Genomic DNA, 27500 nt, shown 5'->3' on the forward strand with positions numbered 1-27500 from the left:
ATTGAGAAGCTGATGACAGACTGATAGATAAGCCTTATCAAAGGGTAAGATAAAATTAAGAAAAAAAGAAGTCTAATAGTGATAGTAAGGTTAATACTCCAATGTCAATTAATAAAAGTAAAGCCGACAGTAAGAATAGAAAGGCGGATTTATATGAAAGTGACAGTGAAATAGTGAAAACTTTGACATAGACTAAGTGTAAAGAAGGCAGCATATTAAAGAGTAAATTCTGAATACAGTTGTATATTAGAGAGGAAAACACAGGTGACAGACTAACTAAGGTTTACCATACTTGCACAGATATAATTTTTTGCTAGAAATTGTAATAATTGAGTGAAAAAACTATATTGTGAATTATTCTTCTTTTTATTTATATGGTGCATTATCTACTCGCAGAATAAGACTTTCTATTAAGAGAGAAAATGAATTTATGGTATAATGATAAGACCATAATATAGTGTTATGATACATATTATAACTGTTTCATTTACTGTATGAGTGCTAGTGTCCTATGGTATATTCATATTTATATGTAATCCCAGGTGTTAAGATTTTTTTCTAGAAAAGTAAGGCATTTAGTAGTAGGTTTATTGAAAGGAGGATTGGTGATATTAATCAGTTCAGTTAGTTTAGGTAAGTATTATGTTGCATCTTCTTATAATTTTGAGTGTGTGGAATATGATGTTTCCATTATAATATAAGTGAGTATTCAATGGTATAGAATTATTGCTTACATAGATAAGTTTAGGGTTTGAAGTAATATTTAAAGTGGAACTGTGAATATATGTGATTGTATGTATGTTTAGATCGTGAATAAAGTAAAGTATAATTAGAAGTGTGCTTAAGTCTGGTCCATAGTAACTCCAAAGACCACAACAAACTGGAAGGGCAAGAGTGTTCAAAGCTGTTTATGAGCATAAACAACTCCCACAACGAGGATATATCTAAGCCCTTTAGTATGAAAACCAGGCTCAAAGATGGGCGGAAGCCTTTCACCACATAGATTGCGAGGAGCTTCTCTTAATGAAGGTAGATGAGGAAATCCTCAATCAATTACAGAGAGGTTCTGACTAGAGAATTATCCCTTCTATGATACTAATTGTAGAAGATGGCCCCCTTTCCCTGGTATACAGCTGCAGAGAATCTTTGTAGAAATCCAGACATTTCCCATGAAGTGCCTTGAGAAAAGCCTTTCGCTCAGATAAGATGATGGATGCTTGCTACCTATGAAGTGCAAGAATGCCATCAAGTTGCGGTACCTCTGCATGTGGGTTTGATGGAAGCTTTAGGGCTAGTTCTCTTGGTACCTCAACAAGGAACATCAACAGATCTAAATACCATTTGGTGTAGCAATTTAGAGCTACCAGGATCATCCTGAAACCCATGTTGTATACAATCTGTTGAGTAATTGGCGAATCAGGCAGAATGATGGAACGATGTATGCATCCAGGTTGTTCCAGATGTGTTGGAGGTCTTATAGCACTGTAGATGAGTCTGGCAATGGAAAGCAGAATACTGAAAGCGTCTTGTTCAGTCGAGTGATACACAGGTCGATCGATGGAGAATTCCAAAGAGCAAGAAGCTTTTCTATCACATAAGGGTGTGGGGACCATTCTTACCCTAATACCTGACCCTGGCGACTGAGCGTGTCTGCTAGAATACTCCTCTTGCATGGAATGATCCTAACTGACACTTCTACCCAGTTATGAAATGTCCAATTGTGTACCTATTTTACAAATCTTTAAAGGGTCTCTGTAACAATGCCACCTAGCTTGTTGACATAAGCCAAGACAGAAGTGTTATTGCTTAACAACTCTATAGAAGGTTCTACCAAATACTTGGAAAGCTTGCATTGCTAGTAGCACTGCCTGTATTACCAGAAGATTGATATGCTGGTGATATTCTGCTGCTGACCATCATTTAGCCACTCGGCCTGATCATCCCATAATTACTGATCAACTGGAACCAATGAGGGTGGAACACTGGCTGATGACCAGTGATGCTTCAGACACCACTGGAGCAATAATTGGTGAAGGTGCACATGCGAAATAAGCTTCTCCAATGATGAAAGGTGTCCAAGAAGTAGTTGCCACTGTCAAGCTGGAAGTTTTTGATTGTGGAGGATTGGTTGCACTACCTCCCAAGTCTGCTGATGCAATCATCTTATGCAAAGACTATCAGTATACCCAGGTACATTACTCCATTCTCTGCTTGCATGCAAGTCTGGATTTTCCCTGATTGATCAATGTAGTAAAAGGATATCAGACCATCTCACTCCTGGAGCAACTGCCTCCTTGAGGTGACAGGATCAGCCAATCGTAGATACTTCAAAAGATGAATCCCATGCTTGTGTATCCAAGAAAAGATAAGCGTGAACACTCGCATAAACACTTAAGAGAGTGGTAGATAGCCCAAAGCAAAGGGCTTTAAACTGGTACAAAACCCTTCTAATGACAAATCAGAGGTGCTTCGGTTGGACCAATGAATGGGTATCTGGAAGTAAAAATCCTTCAGGTCCACAGAAAGCATTTAGTTTTCTTTCCTAACAGCAGACCAAATGGTACTTTCCATCTCCAATTTGAACAGGTTCTGATAATGGAGAGATATCAATGACTGGTCTCCAGCCCCCAGTCAACTTCTCTAACAGGAAGTGTTGCCTGTCAAAGCCTGGAGAACTGTCTCAGATGACTTCATGGATGTTCTTCTCCTCCAATGCTCCCACCTCTCCAACTAGGGCCAGAGTTTACTCCATTTTCACCAGGGTAGGACTGGAATGCCATTGGTGTGCAAGTGAGGGGAGGATAAGAGTTGTGAAAAATAGGCAGCACATGCCAAAAAGGACTTCCACCACCCAGCTCTGCTCCTTGTTGCTGCAATGTTTCCAAATGGCTTGACAGACATCCCCATTTTTATCACATAGATGGATCTATGCAAAGAATGCCCAAAATAGCCCTTTTGAATGAATTAGAATCTTGTGTAACCACAGAGTCTCAAAGATGAATTGATGTTTTGCTGGAGGAGGGGGATGCTGACCTCTTATTCTCCTCCCTTCCTTCTTTCCTCTAACACCCTTCCAGGATTAGACAGGTTGAGGACAAAAAATGTGGGGCACTGTCGATGCCTTCCATGGAGGAGGAAATGGCTGGAGGTGTAAATCAAACTCTGGAGGTTACAGGAGTCCTTTTTTATCGCGCTGACTCCAAAGGTGCAATGGGGTTTGAAGCTCTTGCTATTCTTACCTTTGCAGGGCATGGCACCTTAAAGGTAATTGCACAATGGATTAAGAACTAATGGGTCCCTTCATCCATTTCTCCAGTAAAACCTCCATGTCCTTCTGCAGGAAGAGAAATGCAGACTCCAGGACAATGGAATTTATTCTTCAAGAATATGTCACCTTATTGCCCAACCTATCTGGCAGAGCTGGAGGCAACTGTATCCCTCCTGGTCAGGACACTTTTGATGCACTGGTTAGTTCACTGGTGTGCCTCAGAGGAGTAAGTCTGTATACATTTTCCTATTTCAGAATTTGCCAAATCCTGGGTCGTGTCAAAGTATGCAACTGGCCATGATCAGTGAATCTAGTATGTTGCTTGAAAGCTAGCCATGGAATAGGCTTCCATGGTAACAGATTTATGGGCACAGAACAATGTGCCTTCAAGCTCAAGTCTTCCAACAGGGGTCCCTTCTGTCATTGCTGCTACGGCTCGATTGATGAGCAGAGATGAGTCTGCCTACTCTGGCACGTAGAACCTCCATTGTCAAGGGAGCTCGGGGAGCAGGATCTTGCTCGATTGGCTGGATTGTCAGGAATTCCTTGAACCAGACATCAGGGAATGGGTGAATAGAAGCCTTGCCGTAATCGAGCTAACATGATGTAGCATCTCAGTGCTCATATAAGTGCTGAAGGTGGTCCTAGGATGTTCTTCTTCTTCTTCTTCTTTGTCTACATCTTTTCCCACTTCTATGTGGGGTCGATGTTTCTGGTCAGCTTTCTCCATCTACCTCTGTCCCATACCTCATCACCGGTTAATCCCTTTGATCGAAGGTTATCCTTGATACAGTCCACCCACCTTCGCTTTGGTCTCCCTCTCCTTCTCGTTCCCTGTACCTCATTTCCATCACTCTCCTCCCAAAATACTGTTCATCTCTTCTCATGACATGACCATACCACCTCAGTCTGCTTTCTAGGATCTTATCTGATAGTTTTCTAACTCCTGTGGTACCCCTAATTACCTCATTCCGTATCTTATCTCTTCTTGTCACCCCACACATCCATCTCAACATTCTCATCTCTGCCACATCCCTCTTCTTCTCTTCTGGCTTCTTTATTGCCCATGTCTCTGCTCCATACATCATTGCCGGTCTCACAACTGTCCTGTGTACTTTACCTTTCACCTTAACCCCTATTTTCCTGTCGCATAGTACTCCCCGCTCTTTTTTCCAATTCTTCCACCCTGCTTGTATTTTGTGGTTTATTTCTGCCCCAAGATCACCATCATCCTAAATTCCTGAAATTTTCAACTCTTTCCAACCTTGTAAACTAACTTCCCCATTCTCGCCATTTTTCAATCTCAAATACTCTGTCTCAGTGCATCGGAAAGTCTCGGCCCATGGTAATATCTGGGAGTGGGGAAATTTCAATTCATAGACCAGTCTTTTCGCAAGAGAATATCTGGTGAAGAAGACTGGTCCTAGCGCTCTCTGTACATGGTGGGAACTAGGTGAGTTGAAAGGTCTTGACGCATTGGAAGGTCTAGGGGCATTGGATAGACTCAAGTGTATAGAATGGTAGCGTTGGATTGGAACCACACGAAGAACTAGCGAGAGGAGTCAAATCACATGCTGCCCAATTTCATAGTGTCTAAAAAGACCATTGACACAGTGACAGAGTGTGTTAAGACTAGGAGTGTGGAGACAGGGCACGTGGAGATCAAGCAGATGGAGATTGTTGACCAATCACGTAGAGATAGTTGATGAAGTTGATGATCACAAGGAGAGCTTGAATCTACTTTACCCCCAAGCTCGAGTGAGAGGAGCTCTCATTAGTCATATGACCGAAGAGACCGATCTGAGGTTTCTCCACCACTAAGTAGATTTCTTAGGGGTTGTAGTCTTCTTAGAAGAAGATACCGAGAAGTCCCTCGAACATTTAGCAGCAAGCTTGCTCAGTCCAGTACGAGACTGAGCACTGGTAACAGGAGTGTGAGCACCTGTACCATGTATTGATCCAACTTAATGGGCTGGGTTGGCTCTCGGTACAGCACTGTCTCTCTAACACCTACATGAGGAGAGATAGGTTGAAGTCTCGTGAGACTCTGCCTGAACTGGAACTTCGATGACTTTTTCCTCTTTTTCAGAATAGCAGGCATCACATCAAAGGTTTACCGGAGGGTAAGGTCGAAGATACAGGAATGCTAGAAGGGGTGGAAGGGCACATACACATATTTTCCCCCCTTTGTCAGACTTCAAAGACGTCGCGCATTTGAGGGGCCAGCAACAACAATATTACAGTGGGGGAAGAAGCAGGTTACTCCTCAGCAGTAGGTGAGTAATCATCGATAGTCATGATGTTCTGCAGCTCCTCTGTAGGCAGAATAGCTAAAATAGAGGGCACAACAAGGAAAGGTTTCAAGGTTCTGCCACAAACCTACACCTTCAGAAACTTCTCTGCAAACCACATGCTAATGATGACCAAGGAAGGCCACAGGACTAAATCCCCACACGTCATTCTCAGTCAGCATACTGTATCATAAGGCGAATTTTGGGAGAGAGGCAGAGGAGTATTGCCTTTGCTAGGAGAAAGTAATAATTCTGCTTTCCCTGAGCAGAGTCCTTCAGAATTCCTCCTGAGGGCCTACCTTTAGAGGAACTTTAAAGAGAAACACCAGGTTGAGAACTATCAGAAGCAAAAACGAAGCTATACAGCTTTAGAGCTTTTACGGCATCAGTTTAGCCATTGCTAAGTTCAAACCTGAAAAATATCTCTCAGCCTTCTTTATCTTCTTACTGAACTCTACCCACTGCAGAATTCCCCAACTTACACTCATCACAAGGGATGACTGAGAACAGTCATGTTCCCTACAATAAACACAAAGATCCTGGGGATCCAATGATAGCTTACTCATAAACCTGCTGGACTTTCTGCCAGGTTTACCAGTGCATACTCACACGTGGAGTCTCCATAGCACCAAACACACAATTCTGCAAGAAAAACAGAAGAGTAAAATAGCCAGAAAATGAGGCAACAATTATGTCCTTACTGTCTTGTGATTAAGATCAAAGAACTGTTCCAGCTTTACCAAAATCATACTCCTATTAAAAGTCAATAGTTTGTATTCGTGTAAGAACAAACACAAATTCAAAATATCCGTTTTTACTTCAAGCAAGGAAACTTTTTAGGGTATAGGAAAAACATTTTCTCTAAATGAAATCTATGGTATGGTATTGAGATATAAACCAAAAGAAGTAAAATCTATATAAATTAATTTACAAGAATAGCACAATAATGTAAACTAATTACGAATAAAACTAATTTCCTCAGCATTCACTTTTTTTAACTTTAATATCTGGTTTAAGTCAATCACAAGCATAAAGTTCCTAAACTAAAAAGTTTTTCTCTCAAATAAAAATGTCTACTACGATCTTCCATACTATGACTACTCTTACATATATGTAGGAAGGATTGAAGTCCTGTTGTCAGAGGAGCATGAAAGAAGAAAACCTTTCAAGGGATCAAAACAGTAACCACAACCAGGTAATCTATAATCCATACCTATCTTACTGAGTAGCTATGTAAAAGCATTGCATGAAAGACATTGTAAAGTACAATTAATGAAATGAAATACCTGTAAGAAGCATTTTAACTAAAATGAATTATATTCAAAATTAAAATGAAACTCCTTTGCTTAATTTTTGGAAAGCTTAAAACTGAATACTATATGTTTCCAAAATGCAGATATTCCTAAGAGGTGACATATAAGGGCTCCTATTGCAAAATATAAATATAACTAAGAAAATAAAGATGATTAAATTACAACAAACTACGTCATTATTATAGAAGTTTCTCAAAAGAAGTCAAAATAACTTAATTTCTAAATAGATCTTATCATTGTCTAAAAATTACCTTCTTCATAATAACAGGTAGTTCCTCACTCAAGGGGATACACATAACAATAAATAAAGACTTGGGATTTGGAACTAATTGTCTTAAATCAATAGGTTTAACAAAATGGCAATTTTATGTAAATAATTGTTAATATGTAATAAACAACTGTATACAAAATTTGAAAACATTCTAACCTTCCATAGATACAAGTATCTTTATTCACTTACAATATACAGTACAGTACATTATTGTATTTGCAATATCCAATTACTGTACACCTCGTAACCAGTAATTAAATACTTGATAAGACAAAAGTAGTCTTGAATAATTTCTTTGTAACCCAACACCTATGGAATACACTTAAATGATCTGACTTAAGTGTGTGACACATTCATTATGAGACACTTAAATGATCTGATTTAAGTGTGTGACACATTCATTATGAGACACAGCATACAAAATAAGGATATGTTTCTTCCCTCTTCATGGTCTGTCATCCAGACTATTCCCATGTCTGTTGTGACGGGCCGAGAGAAGGTTGTGACTCAAAGGCAAGTTGAAAACAACTGAGTGACTTTATTATAGAACACTCTCCTTTGTATACAAAAGTTCAAGGCAACAAGAATTTTCATGTTCAAAAAACAGACAATGTTATAGAGGAGAAACAACACATGTTTTTTCAGGTTCTTTTTAGTGCGAGGGTAGAGCGAAGATACAAGAACAAAATGAACTATGTACGAACGTGCGACACACGGTTGGTACATGGCTCCCCCCCTAAAAATGACATACTGTACATGTTAAATAGGGCGCCCTGATCTAGAGAGGCGGGTCATCTGGCAGGAGATAAGCAGGTTTTAGACGATCAATGGAGACCCAGTCTTCTTTTCCAAGAATGTTTAGTAGGAATGCTTTCGGACTGCATCGGATCACAAGGAAAGGGCCTGTGTAAGGGGGCATTAGCGGTGGCTTGGTAGTGTCGTTGCGCAGGAAGACGTGCGTTGCAGAGTGCAAGTCTGTCGGTATGTGATGCTTCGCAGGGGGCTTGTAAGTCTGGCGGCATGGAGTAAATTTTCCCACAACGTGATGTATGCGCTGGAGATCGTCGGAGGAGGTTGTAGAAGGAAAAAATTCGGCAGGGACGACAAACGGATCGCCATACACTATTTCAGCTGCTGAGACGTCGAGGACGTCTTTAGGAGTGGTCCTTAGTCCCAGGAGGACCCAGGGAAGCTGAGTAAACCAGTTGGAATCCTTGCAGCGGGACAACAAAGCTGCTTTGAGGGTGCGATGAAAACGTTCAACCATTCCATTGGCAGCGGGGTTGTAGGCCGTTGTTTGATGTAGGGTGATGCCCAGGAGATTCGCTAATGATGTCCACAATTGAGAGGTGAAAGTGGTACCCCTGTCAGAAGTAATATGCTCAGGGATACCAATCTTGCAATCCATCCTGAGAGTAAGGCAGATGTACATGAGGCGGACGTTGCAGTTTCCATGGGAATGGCTTCAGGCCAACGAGTGGAGCGGTCGATGACGGTAAACAGGTAACGATGTCCTTGTGATGTGGGTAGGGGACCTACAATGTCGACGTGAATGTGTGCGAAACGACGCTGAGGTTGAGGAAAGGTGCCCACTCCTGAATCCATGTGTCGATGTACTTTCGAAGTTTGGCAAGAAGTACAGGCGCGGACCCAATCCTTAGCATCCTTAGAAATGCCGTGCCAAATGAACTTCGTCTTCAGCAGCTGTGCAGTATAATGGCAGGAGGGATGTGAAAGGCCGTGAATGAAATCAAACACCTGCCGGCGCATGGGAGCAGGGATCCAAGGTCGCGGTCTACCAGTACTGATGTCACAGAGGAGGGTGGTGTTGGAGTTTTCAAGGGGGAAGTCTTCCCAACGGAGGGACGTGCAGGATATCCTACATGCTTGATACTCTGGATCCTGTCGTTGGGCTCCAGCCAGGGCGTTGTAATCCAATCCCAGTTAAACGGCAGCCAACGTGTTTCTTGACAGGGCATCGGCAACGGGATTCATTTTCCCAGGAACGTATTGAAGGATGCAATTGTATTCAGCCATGGCGGAGAGATGTCGGCGTTGACGGGCGGACCAGGCGTCAGACTGTCGAGTGAAGGCGTGCACCAGAGGCATGTGGTCTGTGCGAATGACGAAGGGCGTACCTTCTAAGAAATGGCGAAAGTGACGGACAGCCAAGTGCACCGCCAGCAATTCGCGATCGAAGGTAGAATAACCCGATTTTGCCTTGGACAGTTTTCTGCTGAAGAAGGCGAATGGGCGGGGCGAGCCGTTGACCACCTGCTCGAGTACTGCACCAATAACGACGTCGCTGGCATCGGTGGAGAGAAGGAGAGGGGCATGTGGGATATGAAAAGTGAGAGCTGCAGCAGTTGATAGGGCCTTCTTTGCATTGCAGAAGGCTGCTTCTTGAAGGGGACCCCACTTCAGGTCCTTTGGCTTGCCCTTGAGGGAGGCAGAGAGAGGAGCAAGAGTGGCGGCAATGGCTGGCAGAAAACGGTGATAATAGTTGATCATGCCCAAAAATTCTTGCAGAGCTTTGACGGTCGAGGGCACGGGGAAGTCCTGAACGGCTGCTACCTTCTCGGGGAGGGGATGGACTCCTTCGGGAGTGATGCGGTGCCCTAAGAACGACACTTCGTTGGCGCCAAAGGTACGCTTGTCGTACCGGACTACAAGGCCGTTTTGTTGCAGGCGGTCGAGCACGATGCGTAGGTGACGGAGGTGTTCCTCTTTTGAGGAGGAGAACACAAGTATGTCGTCCACATAACATACACAGAAGGGGAGGTCCCCTAAGATGCCATCCATGAGACGTTGAAATGTGGCCCCAGCATTACGAAGGCCAAAACAGGAGTAATTGAAGGTGTATGTACCAAATGGAGTGGTGATGGCAGTCTTGGGGATGTTTTCTGGGTTCATAGGCACCTGATAATACCCCTTCAGGAGGTCGAGCGTAGAGAAAACCTTCACTTTGTGCAGGTAGGAGGTCACGTTGGCAATGTTTGGGAGGGGGTAGTGATCCGGTACTGTTTGCATGTTCAGGCGCTTGTAATCCCCGCACGGACGGAGGGAGCCGTCTTTCTTCAGAACGATGTGTAAGGGTGACGACCATGGGCTGGAGGCCTTTTGGCAAAGGCCCATTTCCTCCATTTCAGCGAACGTCTGTTTGGCGGCTGCCAATCGTTCCGGTGCCAGACGTCTGAATTTTGTGAAGACTGGGGGTCCCGTCGTCTTGATATGGTGATAAATACCGTGCTTGGCAGGAGCCGTGGCCGTTTGGCGAAGTTCTGGACGGAAAACTTCCGGGTACGACGTGAGGAGGTGGGCGTAGGCATCCGTGGGTGCGTTGATGTGGAGAGCGAGGTTGGAGGTAGCGGGTTGAAGAGGTGTCGACAAGTACGAGTCTGCGTTGACCAATCATCGGTGGGCGACATCGACCAGAAGGTGGAAATGAGAGAGGAAATCCGCACCGAGGATTGGCAATGTGACGTCAGCAACGAGAAACTTCCAATTAAATTTACCGTTTCCGAACGATAATTTGAGGTTCTCGTAACCGTAAGTGGGTATCGTAGATCCGTTGGCAGCTACCAAGCGGACGTCGGCAGACGTAGACAGACTACGTCGTGTCCTGAAGAGTTCCCTTGGCAAAAGAGAACGACAAGCACCCGTGTCTACCAAAAATCGCACGCCCGTTCCTGCATCATGTAAAAAGAAAAGATTAGAAACACGGGAGGCCACCGCAACGAGCGATGGCCTACTTACACGTTTTTTGGCCACTGACAATCCTTGGCACATTTCTTCGCGGTTGCCCCGAATCTGAAGTGATAGTAGCACAACTGCCGCGAATGGGAGGTAATAAGTGGCTGTAGAAGTCGTTGGTTGGGGCGCGAGCGAGTGGCGGGTGGTGGGTGGCTTTGTCACCGGTTCGGCACGTCACGGGGTAGGCGTGTATGTCCTACGGCCTTCACGTCAGCTTCGGGTGACGTTGAATAGGCGTCCTCTTCGTCAGGGGTGGAGGCGTTGATGGAAGTCTTGAAGTGGCTGTCCATAAGGGCGTCGGCTTTGGTCATCAAGTCCTTTATGGGTAAACTATCGACATCGGGTATGGCAGAGCGTATAGGTCCGGGTAAACGGCGTATCCAAAGGGCACGAAGTAGGTTCACCTCACGAGGAGAGCCGTCTGCGGCAGGTTGCAGGCAAGCAATACTAGTCATTTCCCTGAGGGCGAGCGAAGGCCTTTATTCCCCCAACGGTTGTTGCGAGAGCTGAAAAAGCTTTGCTATACGGGCGGCTGGCGACGGCGAGTACTGCTGCAGAATGTATGTTTTGAGGGCGTCATACGCTATTGGGGTGTCTCCTTGTTCACAAAGCCAGTCGGATATTTCCGGGAAGGTGTCCTCAGGTATCGCCGCGAGAACATAATCTGCTTTGGTGGTTGAGCGAGTCACGCCCTTGATGCGAAACTGGACTTCTGCGCGCTGAAACCAAGCAAACGCCTCTCCACTGGCGAATGATGAAAGTTTCAATGGGGGAGTCGCAGCAATAACTTCCGTAGAGTCCTCCATGGTACCAACGATGGAGGGGCGAGGGGGGGGGTGGAAGGCGGGAGGAGCGAGTCGACTTCCGGGGTCACCAATGTGATGGGCCAAGAGAAGGTTGTGACTCAAAGGCAAGTTGAAAACAACTGAGTAACTTTATTATAGAACACTCCTTTATATACAAAAGTTCAAGGCAACAAGAATTTTTATGTTAAAAAAACACAATGTTACAGAGGAGAAACAAGACATGTTTTTTCAGGTTCTTTTTAGTACGAGGGGAGAGCGAAGATACAAGCACAAAATGAACTATGTACGAACGTGCGACACACGGTTGGTACACTGTACTTGAATGATAATTGACATAAAATGACACAAATTTCAGATTCCTATTTGTAAGAAGTGATAAAAAAAGTCAACTATTAGCTCACATGGGCTCCAAACAAGCGATCAGGATACTCTGACTTTAAAATATATCATCTGCTAAGGCTTACTGTCAACATGGCATATGAGCTGCCCATCAAATCTCATTTTTATTATTTTCTAAGAAAGAAAACCATGTTTACTTCATAAAGAACTTTCAATTGCTGTTCTATAGAGACTAGTATTTTCTATTGAATAATGCTAAGAAGATGAGTAGTTTTACTTAATAAGTGTGCAATCATCTGGTCAATGAAATGCAGACATTGCCTCTAAATGTTTGTGATTTTTCTACACTAGCATGTTGACTATCCTATTAAAGATTACCACCTACAATGGGCCTAACATGGCCTATCGACAATTATAGGTGTTTTGGAGATTTCCTGTAGCCAGTAGCATGAACACTCTAAATGATGTAACCTTATATCCAGTCTAAAAAATATATACCCGGTAAATGACTATTGGATGTCTTTTGTATAGTAAGATCTACAGAAAAATATCTACTAATATACCTGATATGAACAAATTTAATCTTATTGTTCAAATATAGAAAGCAGCATCTATCTATGTCTGCAATGGGTGTAGTAAAAAGTTTCTCTCCATAGAAAATGAAATATAGAAGTTAAAAAACGGATTTTGAAGCGAAAAATCTATTTTTGGGTGAGATAGCCTTGTCGTCCTGATGGTAGGTTCCTATAAGTAGCTTCCTAGGGTATATTTGACTGCAGTGATATTCCCAGAGAATTTACCTGTAGGTCTCCAGAATTCTAACTCCTGGCACGAATATCCTTAAAATTTCTCCTAAGGATATCGCATAAATCAGGGGACGTATATCTTGATACGACACAGTGATCTTCACCCCGAATAGCGTTTTCGCTTCGAGGGGGAAAGTGGCAAATTTTTGAAGGGGAGCTGATATCAAGGTTACCCTTTTTCCCTTACTGTATGTCGCCGCCATGTTTATTCCTTGTAGTATTGAGCAAGGTGCTACAGATATAGTAGTTTCGGGAGGGATCCTGCCAAGGCCTTTTCTATAGAAATGGAGGGCGGGTCCATCAGGACAACATGGCTATCTCACCCAAAAATAGATTTTTCACTTCTCTCAAAATCCGTTTCTGGGGCTCAGGCCATGTCGTCCTGATGGAAGGTTACCAGAGAATTATTTAGAAAGTACTATATCTGTAGATTTTCCAAATGTGCCTTAACCTCAGGACAATTTTTCCTTGGTTATCCAGACCAGAGAGACATATAACGTTACCATTATACGTCATTGCTGCTACAGTGAACCCTCGCTACTTCGCGGTTCGACCATCGCGGATTCACCACTTCGCGGATTTTTTCCATAACCCATATATATACAGTAATATATATATATATGTATGCATGTATTTATGTATATATGTAGGTATGTATATGTGTATACATATAAATATATATATATATACACACACACACACACACACACATATATATATATATATATATATATATATATATATATATATATATATATATATATATATATATATATATATATATATATATCTAAAGTAGGAAGATGTGATGTAGTTCTAAGGGAAAAGTATGGGAAATATGTCTGGGTAATAAGCAAAGCTCTACCTCCAGTTTGTTTCTTCATTATGATCAGAGATAAATGTAAACAAAACATTGGTTGCCATTTTTTATCGTGCTTTTTAGCGTGTTTAGGAAATGCATGATATAAAATCACCTTTAATATTTGTGCCTGTTTTAGTTTAGGGTACTGTAGTACATGCATTAAGTGTTCTGTACATTAAAGGGTAGTTTGTTAACAGAACTACGTACAAGGGAAGGTTTTAAAATGTTATTTTCATTAGTAAAATAAATTTTTGAATATACTTACCCGATGATCATGTAGCTGTCAACTCTGTTGCCCGACAGAAATCTACGGTCGGGATACGCCAGCGATCGCTATAGAGGTGGGGGTGTACACAACAGCGCCATCTGTGAGCAGGTACTCAAGTACTTCTTGTCAACAAGAACTCAATTTTCTCCTCAGTCCACTGGTTCTCTATGGGGAGGAAGGGCGGGTCCTTAAATTCATGATCATCGGGTAAGTATATTCAAAAATTTATTTTACTAATGAAAATAAAATTTTTCAATATTAATCTTACCCGATGATCATGTAGCTGATTCACACCCAGGGTGGTGGGTGGAGACCAGCATACATGTTAACAAAGAAGCTAAGTATCCCGTATCTTATTTTAGCCGTTATTCAAAATAACAAACATAAAATAAATAAGTACCTGGTAAGGAAGTCGACTTGAACTATTACTCTGCCTTTTTAAGTACGTCTTCCTTACTGAGCCTAGCGATCCTCTTAGGATGCTGAGCGACTCCTAGGTGCTGAAGTATTAAGGGCTGCAACCCATACTAAAGGACCTCATCACAACCTCTAATCTAGGCGCTTCTCAAGAAAGAATTTGACCACCCGCCAAATCAACCAGGATGCGGAAGGCTTCTTAGCCTTCCGGACAACCCAGAAATATTTCAAGAGAAAGATTAAAAAGGTTCTGGAATTAGGGAATTGTAGTGGTGGAGCCCCCACCACTACTGCACTCGTTGCTACGAATGGTCCCAGAGTGTAGCAGTTCTCGTAAAGAGACTGGACATTCTTAAGATAAAAGACGCGAACACTGATTAGCTTTTCCAAAAGGTTGCGTCGAAAATATTTTGCAGAGATCTATTTTATTAAAAGGTCACGGAAGTTGTGATAGCTCTAACTTCGTGTGTCCTTACCTTCAGCCAAGCTTGGTCTTCCTCATTCAGAAGGGAATGAGCTTCTCGTATTAACAGTCTGAAAATAATAGGATAAAGAATTCTCTGATATTAACAGTCTGAAAATAATAGGATAAAGAATTCTCTGACATAGGCAAAGATGAATTCTTAACTGAACACCATAAAGCTTCAGACGGGCCTCATAAAGGTTTTTAAAATAGAACTTAAGAGCTCTACAGGACAAAATACTCTTTCTAGTTCCTTTCCAACCATATCGATAAGTTTGGAATAACGAACGATATTGGTCAAGGCCGAGAAGGCAGCTCGTGTTTGGCTAGAAAACCAAGATGTAGAACATGTAGCCGTTTCGGATGAAAATCCGATGTTCTTGCTGAAGGCATGAATCTCACTGACTCTTTCAGCTGGTAAAGCATATCAGGAAAAGAGTCTTAAAGGTGAGATCTTTAAGGGAGGCTGATTGAAGTGGTTCGAACCTGTCTAACATAAGGAATCTTAGAACCACGTCTAAATTCCAACCAGGTGTAACCAAACGACGCTCCTTCGTGGTCTCAAAAGACTTAAGGAGGTCCTGCAGATCTTTATTGTTAAAAAGATCTAAGCCTCTGTGACGGAAGACTGATGCCAACATGCTTCTGTAACCCTTGAAAGTGGGAGCTGAAAGAGATCGCTCTTTTCTCAGATATAAGAGGAAGTCAGCTATTTGAGTTACAGAGGTACTGGTCGAGGATACGGATACTGACTTGTACCAGTTTAGGAAGATTCCCCACTTCGATTGGTAGACTCTAAGGGTGGATGTTCTCCTTGCTCTAACAATCGCTCTGGTTGCCTCCTTCGAAAAACCTCTAGTTCTCGAGAGTCTTTCGATACTCTGAAGGCAGTGAGACGAAGAGCGTGGAGGCCTTGGAGTACCTTCTTACGCGTGGCAGACGTAGCAGGTCCACCCTTAGGGGAAGAGTTCTGGGAACGTCTACTAGCCATCGAAGTACCTCGGTAAGTTATTCTCTCGCGGGCCAGAGGGAAGCAACTAGTGTCAACTTTGTCCCAACGTGAGAGGCGAACTTCTGCAGTACCTTGTTGACAAACTAGAACGGAGGGAATGCATATAGATCTAGATGAGACTAATCTAGTAGAAAGGCATCTAATAGAACCACTGCTGGGTCTGTTGAGAGCCTCTAGGACATCGAGGTTGCGAAGAGATCTATGGTTGGATGGCCCCAGGTGACCCAAAGTCTCTTGCATACATCTCTGTGGAGGGTCCAATATGTTGGAATTATTGTCCCTTCCTACTGAGACAAACTGCTAAGACATTCAAGTTGCCTTGGAAGAAATTTGTTACTAGTGAAAAGTCTAGACCTGTTGAACAGGAGAGGAGGTCACTAGCGAACTCGCACCATGTCAGAGAGTAGGTCCCTCCTTGCTAGGAGATGAACATCAAAGCAGGGAGTTGTCCGTGTTGACCTCCATTACTTTGTCTTGAAGGAGAGACCTGAAGCTTTTCCAGGTCAGACTTACTGTCAGAAGCTTCTTGCAGTTAAAATGCATTGTCCTTTGACGCGAGTTCCATAATCCCGAGCATTCCCTACCGCCTAAGGTCGCACCCCAGCCTACGTCCAATGCGTCTGAGAAGAGAACGTGGTTGGGAGTCTGAACAGTCAGGGGAAGACCCTATAAAAGGTTGATAAAGTCCTTTCCTCAGGTTAGACCAGACTTATCTTCCGGAAACCGGGATCGAGACCGCTTCTAGCGTCTTGTCCTTTTCCAGTGAAGAGCTAGAAGAAACCGAAGAGGACGGAGGTGTAGTCTTCCAAGTGACACCAAATGCACCACGGATGACAGTGTCCTAACCAGACTCATCCACAGCCTGACAGGGCCGTATTCCTTCTTCAGCATCTTCTGGATGGATAGCAGGGCTGGGGATTGATCTTCTTGTTCAGCCATGTCCTCATCAGAAGGTTCCTCATCCGAAACTGATGAGGAAACGGCAACGGAGTGGGCAACGTCTGACTCGCTGAATCCGGTCGCACTGGTGGATGCGTGACGGAGCCGGACACAAGATCATGGTACTGCTGCACAGTCTGTGAACTGTCAACCATGGGGAAGCGAGGAAGTACAGCGACAACCCGAAACTGTCTAGACTGTCTGGGTAGTACAGACAACCCCTTATCGGGTTGCTGAGGTTGCCGCACTGCGTCACAACAAGTCACCTCTGCTGGTTGTTGAACGTCTTCCCAGTGACACACTGAACGTCCACAACCACCTCCTAGAGTAGCATAACATCAACGTGCGACTGGCAACCCACACTGGGTCGCACCGGTGGAGGAACCATCTCAACTGGCGGACGTGAGTAGGATACCTCAGCGTCAACAGGGCGTACAACCAACCGGTAGGAAGGTCGTTGGCAAGAAGGGTCTTCTCCGTAAAAAATCCTCTATCAAGGACTAAGCTTGGACTGCATGTCTTGCAACAAAGCCCAAGGTCTATGGGAGCAGGTGTGGCAACAGACGGGGTTAGCGACTGAAGCGGAACCATTTACCCTCCCTGGAAGCATGTTATGCTTAAATAAAAGTCCATAGGAGGCTAAGCAGCTTAAGGCTCCTCTCCAAATGACAGAGTCCTCAAGGGAATATCAGAAGGAGGGAGAACAGCACTTTCTCATCTACAGGAACCATATCCGAGAAAAGCTAGGTTCTCTCAGTGAGGGTTTCACTGGTGCAAAAACAGCAGACCAGAAGGCAACGTTATGAAACTGCTTGACAGTCTGTGAACTGTCAAAAACTGAACTGTCAACCACAACAGGAGCGTGAGGACATACAGCACTGGTGTATAAGTAGCAGACCAGAAGGCAACGTCATGTAACTGTATGACAGTTAGTGAGTTGGCAACAACCAAAGTTGTGTGGGGAAGCCTCAACTACTGACTGACTAGTTTGCTGCTGGCGAGTGGCGGTAACCACAGTGTGTTGCGGAGGCTGACACACCGTGTCAAAACACGGCAGCTTGTGGTAGCTCACGCACGGCAACGGAGTGCTCTGTGTGTGGGAGTCATCATACATCTGGCAGGGTTGACTGTGCATGGGTGGAGGAGCTCTCACAACAAGAGTGTGAGAGCAGGAAGCCATGCCGGGCGCACAACCGTGGGAGGTGTAGGCCCACGGGTGCATCGTCAACCTTCTCCGCAGTCGGAGTGTGGGAGCTGGCAACAACAAAAGCAGAGTGCTGGTGCGTGGGAGGGGCTGCGGTGGGTTGAGGAGCATGCGGTATGGTATGCGGAGCATGCTGTAAGGTATGCGGCTCATGCTGCATGGTATGCGGAGCATGCTGTAAGCGTAAGGTATGCAGAGCATGCTGCATGGGCTGCGGAGAATGCCGCATAGTGCTGGAACCCGGCAGCTCTACAGAACCTTCCCACTGCTGATGCGGTAGCTCACGCATGTTAGCAGATGGTGCAGCAAGAACATGCGTCTGGCAGGGTGGACTGCGCATCGGTGGTGGAGCTCTCACAGGTGGAGGGTGGGAGCAGGCAGCCGCAGTATCTGCTGAGCGCACAACCTCGGCGGGTTGTAGGTTAACAGGTGCATTGTCAACCTTCCAGCATGATACTCCTGCATGAAGGAGCAAGCTGAGATTGTATAGTCTGCAGCATGGACCACTAGGGTCTATGAAAGACAACAACAAACGGAGCTACTGTCCGTTGTGACTGAGGGTCTAAAACAGCTGGTGCGGCAACAGACGGAGTTACTGCCTGTTGCGGTACCACCTTGCCTCTCTTGGGAGGTGTGCAGTTGTCGTACTGCAGCGAGTCCGAACTGACCCAGTGGCTACACCTAGGCCGTTGGACTTGCGCGGAAGGGACCGACTTGCACTTAAAAGCTGCAAGATTTGGTCCATGGTTTCTGCGAGAAACCTCTTCCGCAGACGAGGAATAAATGGGCTCTCTCGTCTTTGTGTGGGTGGGGTGATCACGTCGGCAACGTGTGTAGATACACCCGAAACCACGGAGGGAAACGTCTGTTCGTCGATCAAGGCCTGAGGAACCCATAAGTCCTTCGACATTACTTCTCCCCTGGGCTTGGGAGCTTGTAAGAGGTATCGGACTAGGTGAACAACTGGCACGAACAGACGAACCCTCGAACGCAACACTGTAACACTTTGCGCATATCACTTTATCACTTTTGATTTTCTGTTTGCACTTATTTCACTGAACTCGAAACTTTAAGTGGTTTGTACCTGAAACACGCAATCCTATCCTTCATTAAAAGGTAGTAATTGCGAAAACAGTATTACAATGTAACAGAAAAACATAATGTAAGATAAAGAATTCAGTGGCTGGAAAAGAGACTAAACACTAGATCAAATAAACTACGTTTAAAATCTCTCACCGCATAAAGCCTGGGAACAAGAATAAAACTCTAGAAACGTTTTACCTTCTTCCCCTATAGCGACTAGGGAGAAGAGCAAAAAACGAGAACAACGTTACCCGCTTGAACGAAACGTTTATCCTCCTCTCTCTCCCTCCGTCTCTATCTCTCTCTCTCTCTCTCTCTCTCTCTCTCTCTCTCTCTCTCTTGACTTAGAACCTGAGAGATGAGCCCAATTATATATATCGTTAAAACATATTATTTGTTAAAGGAAAAAAACTGAAAGGTTTCCCAAATAAAAAGTTCCTTTATTAGAATTAAAACCATTTAAGCTAAGAAAGAATGAACGAAACGCTAGAATCGGTTTACTCTTACTGCAACGTGAAACCGTGAAATACTCTCTCTCTATCGTAACGATAGAGCGCAAGTTGAACGTTCTGAACGTCAACAACTGCGGAGACTAAACAAAACGTTAGTTCAACTTTGAAAACAGTACGAGACTATCAAAGAAATTCTTTCAAAAACATTAAAATTAAAATAGCATAAATTCTTAACAGGAAAAACGATATTACGGGCTCAATGTTAATTAACTTCGGTTCCAAGTAAGGACCGCCTACTATTAGGAAAGGTCGCATATAAACAAACATAAAAATTAATTTTTATAAGTTTATAATAAATGGAAAGTTAATCGAAGAGGCCTAGCAAAATTACCAAAAACCTAAACACACTTCCGTCTAAGGGAAGGGTGGGTCATAAAAAGTGAAAGAGAGTCATACTCTCTTCGACACCAACACTTCCGTCTAAGGGAAGGGTCGGCCATTTAAAAGTGAAAGAGAGTCCATACTCTCTTCGTCACCATAATTAATTCAAATTAATTCCAAAAGCTTGCTAAGCTAATGATAAAGCTTCCTGAATAGCGAAGGCTAAACTCTAGAGCAAATACATCACCAAATCGTGAACAATAACTCCAGAATCAACAGCGTATCCAAGTAGGTCTAGCCGGTGGCACGACAGAGGAAAAATTGAGTTCTTGTAGACAAGAAGTACTTGAGTACCTGCTCACAGATGGCGCTGTTGTGTACACCCCCACCTGTATAGCGATCGCTGGCGTATCCCGACCGTAGATTTCTGTCGGGCAACAGAGTTGACAGCTACATGATCATCAGGTAAGATTAATATTGAAAAAGTCTGAATATACATGTTGAATAAATAGGTAAATATGGTGTCACTACTTCGCGGATTTTCACCTATCGCGGCCGCGACTGGAACCTATCTACCGCGATAAACGAGGGTTCACTGTAATCATAAACCATGTTAGTGATTCCTGGCCCATGCAGGGAAGAGTCATACTAGACTTAGGAGAGTGTCTCGAGGTTTGCATATACCACATGAACAAACATAGCATCAGGAGCATACAGGCCTCACTGTATGCGTAGCCAGGTAAAGTTTGAACTTGTACAAGAACAAAGGTTTGCATTTACCATATGAGCAAACAGAGCATCAAGAGCATACAGGTCTCGCTGTATGCGTAGCCAGATAGAGTTTGTACTCGTATCAGAACAAAGGTTTGCATATACCATATGAGTAAACATAGCATCAAGAACAGGAAAAAGATTCAGTTCTCCCACTTCTGTGAACTGAATATGGCCCTCATCTCTAGAAAGGGCCACTATTTCACTAACTCTGGCCCCCGAGCCTAGAGCAAACAAGAATATAACTTTCTGGGTTAAGTCTTTCAGAGAGCAATCCTCATTGTTCACTATTGAAGAAAAGTGTGGGACCTTAACCAAGGACCATTAAATCCATTAAATGGGCTTCGGAGATGCTGCAGGCCTAAGTCTAGCGCAAGCCTTAGGGATCTTGTTAAAGATTTCGTTTGACAAGTCTACTTGGAAGGCGTATAGCAGAGGTCTAGTCAAGGCTGATTTACACGTTGTTATCGTATTGGCTGTTAAACCTTGTTTATGAAGGTGGATAAAGAAGGATAAACAGAAGTCTGTTGAGATTTCTTTTGGTTTTTGCCTTGATGAAAGCAACCCACTTCTTCCAAGATGACTCATATTGTCTTCTAGTATCTTCAACTTATATTCTTCTAAGAAGTCTATACTGTCTCTCAAGATCCCAAACCTTTTCTTTACTGCTAAGGAGAGAAAATCATGGGTTTTCTGTGATGAAGCAAAGACAGTCGACTTCTGTACTTGTTGAGTCAGTACTGGGTACGGCAGAGGGACGGGCCTCAGCTTCAGTTCCAATACTAGAGGGAACCAATTGCTCTTTGGCCACTTGGGAGCCACTAGAGCTGCTGTTCCCTGAAAGGATCTCAGCTTGTTGAGGACCTTCATTAGGAGGTTGGTTGGAGGAACAGGTAAATCCAGTTCCATCTGTTCCAGTCGAGGGACATGGCATCCACTGCTTCCGCTAGAGGGTCCTCGTATGGGGCCACATAACGAGGTAGCTTTTTGTTGTCGCTCGTCGCGAAGAGGTCGATATGCAGTTCTGGGACTTGACGTAAGATGAAGGAGAATGATCCTGCGTCTAGGGACCATTCTGACTCTATCGGTGTGAGCCTGGATAGAGTGTCCGCTGTCCCATTGCGGAACCCTTGAAGGTGAACTGCTGATAAATGCTATCTCTTCTTTTCCGCTAGGGAGAAGATGGCCAACATCACTTGGTTGATTTGGGGTGATCTCAAACCTTGCCGATTCAAACATCTCACTATCACCTCGCTGTCCAGGATCAGTCTTATGTGGACTGCATGGCGAGGGGATAGTTTCTTCAGCGGGAGAAAGACTGTCATGGTTTCCAAAATGTTGATGTGGAAGGTCTTGAACAGAGAAGACCAAGTCCCTTGGACTTTCCGTTGGTGAGATCTCCCCATTGGTAATTGGCATGTACTCTGCATGCCTCTCCAAGGGTTCAACTCAGAGCAAGGAGGAAGATCTTTCACGTTGAGTCTCTAGTGAGACCCACGGGACATTGCGAGATGGTCCATCCTTCTCCTCAGTTCAGCGTCACTTTCTTCGTTCTGCTTACGACGACTCTCCATCATCGACATTAGACTAGCCAAAGCTTTGCCCATGTTGTCCGATGGAGGAGCAGAAGACGTAGAGGGTACTGGTTCTAGGGGAGGAACCGACGAAACGGACTCCGATTCGACGTCATCCTCTTCAGTCTCGGGAGCCAGGGTAGACTCCTCTTCTAGATCCTCTGCAAGGAGGTCTTTCTCGGTGTCCTCAGATACCTCCAACATCCTCTCATCTAGGTGGATGTCCTTCATCGCGTCAGACATCCGTATCTACGGAAATCTGAACGCAAGGGATCTCAGGTTGAGGCTGTGGTATAATGGCATCCGCAGTCGCCTTAGGGAACAGATAAGCAAACATCCGTTCATTCGGAAGGTAAGGCCCTGTGGCATTTTTCTGAAAGCCACGAACCCATCTGCGCAGCTTACTCCGTGCTGCATCCCTTGACTCCGCTGTCTTGGGGTCGTCAAAAGCCTCAGTAACCAATGCCTTGCAAACATTGCAGTCCTGGGGGTCCCAGTACTTCAGAGGTCCCTTGGAGATGGAGCAGAGAGAGTGAGTCCTGCACTCTACATGGCCACAGAAGTCCTTGCTCCTCACATTGTAAAAGACTCTCAGGCACTTGGGGTGGTCCTCCTGTAAAGAGAGGAAAACTAAATGGGTATGCGGTAGTTCATGTCACCTGATAAACTATATAAATATTATCATTAATATTTTTGCATATTTATTGCATATAGCTTAGGGTAGACAAGCTAGAAAAGAATTAGGAAAGACACAAACTTATGTTTCCTGTCCAGCCAATTGCTGCGACCTCCCCCAAAATTAAAACCTAGAGTTATCCTATTCAGGAAACCCAATGGAAGAATTCTAACCTGTAGGGATAGATAAGTGTAACTTAACACTGACTTTCCAAAGATTTTAATAATGAGGGTAAATTGCAACTGATCATCTATCAGTATGTGGAAAGAAATCTTTTCTTTCCATATATAATTGGTCTCAAGAATAGACTGTGCATGGATACACAGGGTATGTTAGAAAATAACTACTGTATAATTTATACTATAGTTTTCTGTCTGCAGTATGATCTATACTGCAAATATACTGGCTACTGTATAATCATATACTGTAGTTTTAGCCAGCATGCTGCCGGCACAGTCCAGCCGGCGTCTTGCCGGCTGGAGTAGTGGCCGGCACCATCAACCCAGCCAGCGGGGCCAGGCTAAACCTGCCGACGTCTCGCCAGCTGCCGGTGTCTCGCCAGCTGCCGGTGTCTCGCCAGCTGCCGGTGTCTCGCCAGCTGCCGGCGCACTGGTCCAGCCGGCATGGGGTAGTGGCCGGCAGCATCAACCCGGCGGGCACCAGGCTGGCTAGGTTAGTCCTGCCGGTGTCTCGCCGGCTGCCGCCACACTGGTCCAGTCGGCGCCTTGCCGGCTGGGGTAGTGGCCGGCAGCATCAACCCGGCCGGCACCTGCCGGCTAAGTTAGTACCCGGCGGCACTAGCTGATAGAGAGAGAGAAAGCAAGGTGTGAAGGGTACCTTATTAAATGTGTATTAACAGTAAATAAGGGTGTAAGTACTCAGTCTTACTGCCTTCCTCCAGAATGAGGGTTCAAATGGAAGGGGAGAATGTATCATTCAGGCTTCCACCCAAACACAAACCATTGCCGGTCTCTGCCGGTCACTGTTATGTGGATGGCAGTCCAAGAGAGGACTGAACATCTCACTGCCCCTTGCCTAAGATCGGATAATTAACACGTTAAGTACTATATACCTAATATTGCTTTTACTTGGTTTCTATCAAAGTATAATTGTCCCTACCTAAAAGTACTGCACTGTACTGTATATTTCTGTAATATACTACTACCACTAGAGTAAAGCTCAACAGTACTGTGAGTGTTGGCTGTTTTTGTTTGGACGACTTGACTCACCACACACGAAACCTACATTCACAATGAACAACATTACTGTAATTCTGTACAGTATAATATGTATACAATTTAAGATTCACTAAGTGTACACATATTATACAACGACCACTAACTATTTTTGTATGGAGTTCGACACAGCAATCTTTTGGTATGATGCAATTCCTGATGCGTCTGTGTCATCTCTTGCTCAGTACTGTAGGGAATCCAACATCTACAGTAACCCGGTAATAATATTTATCCTATCTTCTACTTCAATGGGTTAGAAAATCAAAATTTAATGATAAAGGTATCATTAGTAGCATTATAATCATTGATTAAACACATACAGCCTCAATAACAACAGAACAAAAAAAAAAGCTGTTTTGTTATTAAATGAATCAGATATCAGCTATGTTGCTTGTATTTCGATCATCCTACGATAGAAAACAAAGTATGTATTTCGATCATCGTACGATAGTAAACAAAGTATGTACTGTATTTCGATCATCGTACGATAGTAAACAAAGTAGCATAAGACTGACATTTTACATCACACCATTATTCACTATGGAGAAAAGATCATCAAGAATATATACAGCCAAATATAAACTAACAAGCTGTAAATGATGGCAAGAAAACAAACAATATTCATAGCTACTATTTTGTCTGTAATCAGGGAAAACTGTCCGTAACTAGGAAACAAAAAGGAAATTTAGTGGGAAACTATGAATGTGCAAATTGCATAACTAAATGTAAATGCTGAATTCAGAAGATAACATTACGAAGTGCCTGACAACCGGGAATATAGTTTTGTTATAAAACCATGTAAATAATTTCTTAAACTCTATAGTCAAGCACCCACAGAGCTAAAAACTATAAAGTATCATGCATCCGTAACATAAATGAAACTCCGGTTAACATGTATGCTATTTGCATATTGTTCATTAATAGGGTAGTAGTTTGGAAGGATTGACTTAAAATCATATAATATACCCATTCTAATAACAGTATATAGTTTCATATTTAAGTAAAATCATATTTACCAGTAATTTCATATTTATTTATTTATGGTACCCCGGCTATTGTTCACAATTTTTACCAAGAGATGGCAGTAGATGGTGGTTGCTGATATGTAAACATTTGAGTGAATTATTACGTAAACATTGGGTTAAATTTCACAAATTGTGTTTCATTTTAATACTTTCTTAAAATAGAAATACATCTTATTTTTTAAACTGAAAACATAAATATCAGTAGCAATTGCTTCTTTTAGGAAATATGAAATATCCTTCGTTAGCATGACATAATCAGGTGATTTGGAAAGTATAAACGTAAGCAATGGAAAAGATTATAATTTGCTACGATTTTATTTACAAATATTATATTAATTGTGAATATTACATGCATTATTATTGGATAAAGTTAAGCGAAACACCAGTTTCATATAAATCAGGTTTATTCCAAATATAACTGTAATTTCTTACCTCAGTAAATGAATATAAAGTGTACAGTGAGAGCTGGGACAAGCTGGGTGGAGGGAGAGAGAAGTGGCACAAAGCATGCCCAGTGTAAAGGAGAGCGGGCTATTTGAAATCATCGTGCTGCGAGTTTTTATTGTGAATATGAGAATTTGTATTTACTAAGTATTGCGGTTCTCTGTGTAGCGTGTAAGTGAAATTGCAAAGTAGAAACTCACGTACAGTGCGGGCCGATTGTACTTTACTAATAATATCTATCTATTGAAAGGAGAGGAAATGGGAATTTTTTCATTTTAGGGAATAAGCAATATGAACATCAGGTTAGTACAGAAATAAATCTTATTAAAATTTCGTTGTTATAGGGAGTCTAAGGTGAAGTGGCGATAAATTTGTTGCTAATTTAGCAGCAGCCTGTGCTTTTACATTAACTGAGCTCTGCAATAAAACAGAATAAAGCTACCAATAAGTGTAATTTCATGTACTTTACACCAATTTAAAGTTAGCCAAATAACAAATAGACTAACCTTTTAGTGCACTGCTCATTAATTGGTTAAAATTATCATAAATCAATGAAAAATAAGTAATAAGGGATTAAAAGCAAATAAGAGAATGCTCACTCCACAATATGGTGTATGCATTTTGAATAAATAAACATTACAACAGTATTACACATGTAAGGACAAAATTACAGTTAGTAGCAAAACACACAGCAGTCATTTGAAAATTACCAGCAACTCTGGTACTTGTAACTATCAGCTTTCCAGGGACCAGAATTAAATATCAAACAAAATTATTGAACTGGAAAGTTACAATTGCTAAATTAAGTCTCTATGTACCAGTATTTCACTGTGAAACCAATATGCACTGTAGAGTACTTACAATCATATCTATACAGACATTCAAATCTAAAATGGTAGTAAAAAGAGTAGCAAATGCACAATAGGCTTATGAAACATATTCATTTAGTACCCATTGGTTATCCCTTTATGATGTTAATCAGCATCCCTCAAGATTACCTTCACAGTAAATTATTAAGATGAAAAGAATGGATAATGAAGGTAATGATTCCATCATACTAAAAAACACATACAGAACTAATATGCATTCAGTAATAAGACCATTCAACTGAAACTTTAATTTCCAATTCAAAGTTTTACAAAGTTTCTCACGTCTTAAATACCAAATTACTGTCAAAAGAAAATTTGAAATGACCCATAGACTCAACAATAGGTCAAAATTCCAATTAAATAAAATCTAAGCAATAAAACAAACAATCAATAGGATAACTTACAGCAATATTGGACTGGTTTAGTGTGGCTCCCTCAATAGTGATCTTTTCAGCAGAAGCATGCAGAAGACATTCTGGCCACTTTTCCCTCAGGTATACCACACTTACACTAACAATATGTATACCAAAAAACTGAAAGCAGAGAAAGAAATAAAAACATTAATTCAAATTCACATTACATTAGTGTAATCTTCAGACACTACTGGGATGTATACCCTACTGGGTATGCAACCCAGGATTCATAATACCTTTGGTAGCATTGAAGTCATTCCCAATATTGTCTGTGCACATTGCAAGAATGGAGGGATAAGGAGATGAGCCCTTCCTGTGGTTCAATTGGCTTATGTTATAAAAGAAATACACTATCTTGAAAATTTTAATGTATTTTTATTGCAAACCCATGAATTTACAATAGCCAGGAAGGCTACTTAAGGGGAAAAACTTCTTGCTACATGAATTTTTTTACTCCAGACCAGGAAGAAGATGGTAAGCTTCTGAAGTACCAGGAAAGCAGCATGAAAAGGAAGCAGGACATATACCAACAGTTGTAGGTGAGAAAGGAATAAGATTTGCAAAC

At 42.8% G+C, this 27500-nt stretch overlaps 1 protein-coding gene across 1 annotated transcript in view; it reads right to left on the reverse strand.

Annotated features, from left to right (window-relative positions):
* LOC137653565 (protein hobbit-like) overlaps positions 1-27500 on the reverse strand; it is a 572883-nt gene that overhangs the window by 484300 nt on the left and 61083 nt on the right. The window contains 1 exon segment of the mRNA XM_068387072.1: positions 26927-27055. Coding sequence (XP_068243173.1) covers positions 26927-27055 — 129 coding nt within the window.

Source organism: Palaemon carinicauda, chromosome 14, assembly GCF_036898095.1.
Source record: "Palaemon carinicauda isolate YSFRI2023 chromosome 14, ASM3689809v2, whole genome shotgun sequence".
Lineage (NCBI taxonomy): Eukaryota > Metazoa > Arthropoda > Malacostraca > Decapoda > Palaemonidae > Palaemon > Palaemon carinicauda.